A 5,666-nucleotide genomic window follows, 5' to 3' on the forward strand; every position below is an offset into this window, starting at 1 on the left:
CAGAAGAGGGAGGGGTCTCAAACTATCATAGGAACCTTTATCGGCACAAAAAACCCCTACATACAAAGTTTCACGCCGATCGGTTCGGTAGTTTTCGAGCCTATATGGATCAGACAGACAGACAGACCGGATTTAATTTTTATATGTATAGATTACAACATCAATTTTTAGAACCCCTAAAGTGAATATACATTTATTGGATTGAAGCGTTTATGTAAATCTATTTTTCCAAATAATAAGTTTGAATGAGAAAGGCTGGGTCTGACCGCTAGGTGGATTAATTTAGGTTTTTAACATAAATAACAGTGGAATTCCTTAGTAGAATTTCTGCTTTTGGTAGAAGTGAAATAGACAAAAAAAAATCATATTATCTAGATATGTATCCATTGTTTCGGGGTTCCTGACACCGATGATGGATTTTTGGTTTTACTATAAAAAGGAATTATCCTGTAATATTATGAGACTATAAAATGTATTTCCTGTTACATTATTGAAATTTTACCATAAGCACTCAAACGTCAAAAATCGACACTTCAAATATTAGCTGGATTTCTGTCATCAACTCCATGATGCAGACTTCAGTTAGTTGCTAAAATATTTCAAAATAAATATGTTATTAAATTATTATCTAAGTTTTGATCACAATGGCCTTTAACTGAAGATGTTAAATGGCAATTATGCACGGCTGGAGTGGCAACCTGATAGTTACTAAATCGTTTAATTTCCTCTAATGCGGGAAAACCTGTTAAGAAGACGTCTATGTTTAACAGACATAGTTCGCAACTCGTTGAACAGTTTGAAATGGGATCTTTCGGTATCGATGAATTTACCGAAGAAGTTATTAGCAAAGCTTACAAAGCTGTTAAACGCCGATGGCTGGTACCTTCCTTCAACCGGATTTATGTTATACGTGCGAAGTCCTATTTCGTTAACGTAAGTTTCTTTTGTGCCATATTTTAAGGGAATCGAATAATTCCGCTGTGGACTAATTTTATAAATCTCGTAGTAGATTTCAGCAAGCTCTATAAACAACTCCTCGGTTGAGACTACTTTGGATAATGTAACACCGGAGAGATAGTTTTTAAGCATTTGATAACTCGGCGGATTACCACCACCAATAAAGACTGCTTCGCCTGTGTATATATCCGGGAGCAGGTTTGAACCGGGAAATCTACGCGCCGTGGGTGCGCTAACTATTTGGTCAGTTTCACTTTGGAATAAACTTTGACTTTGATTTATAGGAACACAACGGCAAACATATCCTTCTTCAACCGAAAAGTTACTAAAAGATCGTTTGCAAATCTTGTTCGGCAATGGAAGTATAGTTAAATTTTTGGGAACATTGAATTCTTCTTGAAACCGTTTAGATATTGCAGATTTCAATGTAGATCGCTTCAAACGATGGGCCAGCCTGCGCTTACAACTGTTTAATTTTTTATGAGATAAATTTGTTCCATTGCTGGAAAAAGATGAGTTTCTGTATTGATCGTACCGAAATTGATCACATTCGCAGTCTGTAAATAAAGCAACGTTAGGAAAAGTTTGCCATATGCTTTTGTGTTAAATATAGAATTACGCACGTCTGGGATCGTACTCGACATTGGCAGTTAGTCGAAGTTCTTTACATCCTGGAGCAGTTGTTGGTGCCACCACTTCGAAGTCAAAGGTGTCCAAAAATTTATCACACGATGGTCGAGGTGGTCTACTCACTCTAAAATGGTGCCTAGAACAACTGAAAAGCAAATTTTTAAATTTCTCCACATTCTGTTTTGATGTGTTTTTTTTACGTTGGATATTCCGGATCGCAAGGTGCTTCAAATTCAATGTCATGCGTTTGACACAGCTGCTCACTACAAGGGGTGTCTACTCGTTCCATGTTGAAAGAATAGTTTTTACTTTTTTGACAAAAAGGTGCTGGTGGTGCTTCCACGTCGAAACTATCTCGACACAACTTACACTTGTTGCAACATTTTTCTACTAATTCTTCATGAGACGATCCACAAGCTGAACACCCTTGCGGCTGTAAGTGTGAAAAAGCAGATGATTGTGTTCTTAACTGCTCGTAACAATAACAAACCTTAGGTTCCACTATTGCTGCAAATAACATAAGCACTATGAAAAGGCCAACAATTGATTTCCTCATTATAAAAGTCTTCGTTACTAGTTGAACTTTAAGCTTTTACGGTAGCTTTATAACAAACGAGTTCATAATTTCGAGTAGCTCCTACGGCGTTAAGTTGGCTTACAGTAGCCGTTGTTATCTACCAACGGAAAGAAATGTTTTTGCAGTCTTTGATCGGACTTGTGAAGAACTCATTTATGTCACTGTATGCTCCACTGATATTTCGTAATGTCACGGTGCATGCCAATCCAGTTCATGCCAGCTTATGATTACATACTGTACTGCGTTGTGCATCATGTAAAAGTCACGTACAAACGAAAATTGTCGCATCAGCACCAGTCGTTTTGATTAGGTCGCAAATTTATTTATGTAAACGCAACAGTTCGGTCAACATGGAACACGAAACGAAATGACGAATACATTGATAGTTTTATCCACTTAGAAAGTTCTTTGATTAGGAATGAAAATACTAACAACTTGAGGAGAAGGATTGATATTAAAACTGTATTCAACCATGGAAAGATAGTCTGCGTCAATTTGACTCCTCACTTGCAGCAATGTTGCGTTCTTTTCGTGTTCAGTTTTTTCTCGTTTTTTCTTAATCAATAAAGAAATATTAAAACCTAAATTCTAGATTTTGTTATTTATCGATATGTTACCACCGTAATGACCATTTATCGATAATCTATAAAAAAAAAAGTTGCATTTTCAATCATTTAAAAGTCGGGAGTCGATTTGACGCATGATTATCCTTTTACGCATATCAAAAAATGATTATCTTTCTAGGGTTACTAACTACTGTAGAACTGGATTGAAATATAAAACGATGTATTGATGGATTGACATAACATTAAAATTTATTTGGTTGAAAAGACGATACCTGCATTATTTTGTATAAAACACAAGAATGAACATACCATGGAATATTTTAACCCCTTGCGTCATCTCGTGATCTCAGCTGTTTTGTGGAATTCTAAGAATTTAAATCGTTTATTGATGAGTAATACGAGTAAATCTAGCTATAAAAATCAAGGGAAATTAGGTATTGCGAAATTCAAGTAGGTAACGAATCGCTATTGGATATCTTCGCAAGTCGAAGTTGGTATTAGGCAGTGTCTCTCGGCAATTACTCTGACTGCGCACAAAAATGTGTGAAACCTTCCAATTTGTCTCGAGGTACGATGCTGGCCTAACAAGCCAGTCGTCGTAGGTTCGATTCTTGGCTTAGGAGAGACTGTTGATGTCAATAGGATCGTAGCGCTAGCCCCGCAAATATCTTGTGCATTAAACAGTTGGCTGTGAAGTCTGTGTATAATAAACAGAAGGTCATGTTCCGAATCGGGATTTTCCAATCGCTTAGTTATTTCAATGCGATTTCGATTTTCCTGCGAAATTATTTGATTTCAACGAGTGCAGGATCGCGTAGTTGATCACCTTTATCGGGATTCCTTCTAAATATAGTTTTTGCTGATCGTTACACCGGCTACATACCCAGCCTACTAAAGCCTGCCGTGCTATATAGGGGAACTGCTCCATTATTTATCTCATTAAGCCGATATTCACGAAGAATGCACGGATTAAACAACAAATTTTCACGAAATCATTGAACAAATAAACAAAATATGCTTACGTGCTCTTATAGAATCGTTCAGTATTGTATATTTAGTAAACTTAGCTAGATTTATCCTGAATTTTGTAAAACAAATCATTTTGTACAACGCTTCCATATCCATCTCAAAACTTAAGTCACTGCACAATTATTCATCTCACGACGCCCCCATATTCATTACACTGCAGTGCACTGTTAATCATGAATGAATCACATTATCATGAATGAACGTAGCCGCAGCCCGTCGTAGTAGGTTACCTAGATATCCGCTGTAGTTGTTTACGTGCAAAAATGGTACTTAGGTAACCACAGCAGTGCTGTCCATTTATGTCAATTATGTCGAAATAATTCAACATTTTCAGTATGATTTGTTCGTATTAACAGTAACCGATTTGGCAACTTTTGTTTTTTTAACGCAGTGAAAACAGATGTAAATACATACAGTTCAAAATTAGGAATTGCAGTAATTCATCTCATATATTTCTGCTAATTTAAACTTGTTTTTAGAAATTTGAGGTGAACGTTTCAAAGATTAAAGTATTCTTAGTGTAGTAAGTGATTTTGTTTAGTGATTAAAATAAAAAATGGTCCGCTAGTGATGAGAAAAACTTTGGTTGGCTGCTGAACGAGTCCCGTTGTAGCCGTACAGAACAATGCGTGGATTTGATTTTCTGAGGTAGGTGATTGAATTAAATGAGTTTTCGAGTGCATATGTCTGACTATTATATCAAATTTAGAGCTTTAAAGTGAGTTTTTGATGATTATACTTTTTGAGAAATCGAAAGTGAACTAAGAAGAATCCATTCCATGGATTAGCAGATCGATTTAGTTAGAAAATATGCATTTTTTTCTGTTTTCAATTGTGTTTTCATGTTGTATGAGATGAATATTTGGGCTGAGATGAATAATGGAGCAGTTCCCCTACGCTTGACTATATCCGCTGATTTGTAAGCCTGGTATAATTTACGGTTCGTCCGTCTGCGGCAAGCCAGCATTTTTCAGTTTGCCGCCAAGGATTGACTGCAGTTTTCAACACCAAAAACATCACGAGCTAGCTGATCAACCTCTCTAAGTGTCCATGCTTCAGGACCATAGAGGACCACCCGGAGAACCAGTGTTTTAGAGAGTTTCATACTGGTTTGCAGGCTGCAGAACCTCAGCCGCCTCTTTGTCTCACGGCTGACCTCATTGTTGCACGTCACCAATGTATCCAGGTAAATAAATTCGTCGACTACTTCAAATGATTTCTTATCTATTACCACCACAGCACCAACATCCGACGGGATACCACGCTCTCCGGCAGCCACCATGCACTTCGTTTTGGCAGAGTTATAGACAAGCCCAATTCTCGCGGATTCGCTCTAGAGAGGTTCAAAGGCCCTCTTTCATCGCTTTACGATTAATACCAATGATGTCGATATCATCCGTAAAACCTAGGATTATTTGAGACTTCGTCAAGATGGTGCCGCTTCTTTGCACGGCAGCACTCTGTATAGCACTTTTGAATGCGATGTAAAACAATATGGGTCATTCCATACGAAGTGACCACGGAAACAAAAAAACTTGGACACGACCATGACGGATTTGGCTCAAAGCTGGGGGAATTATTCATCTAGGCTCACTATGAAAAAATCCCAATTTTGGTGTCGATTGGAATACCTCCCGCTCTGTGGGACCCCCCTCTTTGTGACAAAGTCAGGCAATTTTTGTTCAAAATTCCGTTTTTCTTTTTACTTACAATTCATAGATGTAGGACGTCCGCAAAATACTGATAGACGATCTTTAAAGAAAATAAACCAAGGAATCAAAAAAAAATGTAATTTTTGACTGGAAGTGTTGCCAGATAGATTATTTTTGTATTTGAAAATTAAATTTACATTTTTCGGCAAATGCAGCCATTTTTATTTTAAATTTAATAATTTCATCGTGTTCCTT

The 5,666-nt window shown here is 37.1% G+C and overlaps 1 protein-coding gene across 3 annotated transcripts; it reads right to left on the bottom strand.

Moving 5' to 3' along the window:
- Positions 1-323: 323 nt before the first annotated feature.
- On the bottom strand, positions 324-2,379 carry LOC129730742 (uncharacterized). Of its 3 annotated transcripts, none has more exons than XM_055690295.1 (5): positions 2,078-2,379; positions 1,788-2,020; positions 1,581-1,732; positions 1,493-1,514; positions 324-589 (listed from the first exon to the last, which is right to left on the bottom strand). In XM_055690295.1, the coding sequence occupies exons 1-5, from the start codon at positions 2,141-2,143 to the stop codon at positions 583-585; spliced, it is 480 nt and encodes a 159-aa protein (XP_055546270.1). In that variant the 5' UTR covers positions 2,144-2,379; the 3' UTR covers positions 324-582. The 3 variants fall into 3 exon arrangements, 2 of the variants coding, with proteins under 2 accessions (XP_055546270.1, XP_055546269.1); XR_008728919.1 differs by having other exon boundaries at positions 328-447; positions 503-1,514; XM_055690294.1 differs by having other exon boundaries at positions 324-1,514.
- Between the last annotated feature and the right edge of the window lie 3,287 nt (positions 2,380-5,666).

This window comes from Wyeomyia smithii, chromosome 3 (assembly GCF_029784165.1).
Source record: "Wyeomyia smithii strain HCP4-BCI-WySm-NY-G18 chromosome 3, ASM2978416v1, whole genome shotgun sequence".
NCBI lineage: Eukaryota > Metazoa > Arthropoda > Insecta > Diptera > Culicidae > Wyeomyia > Wyeomyia smithii.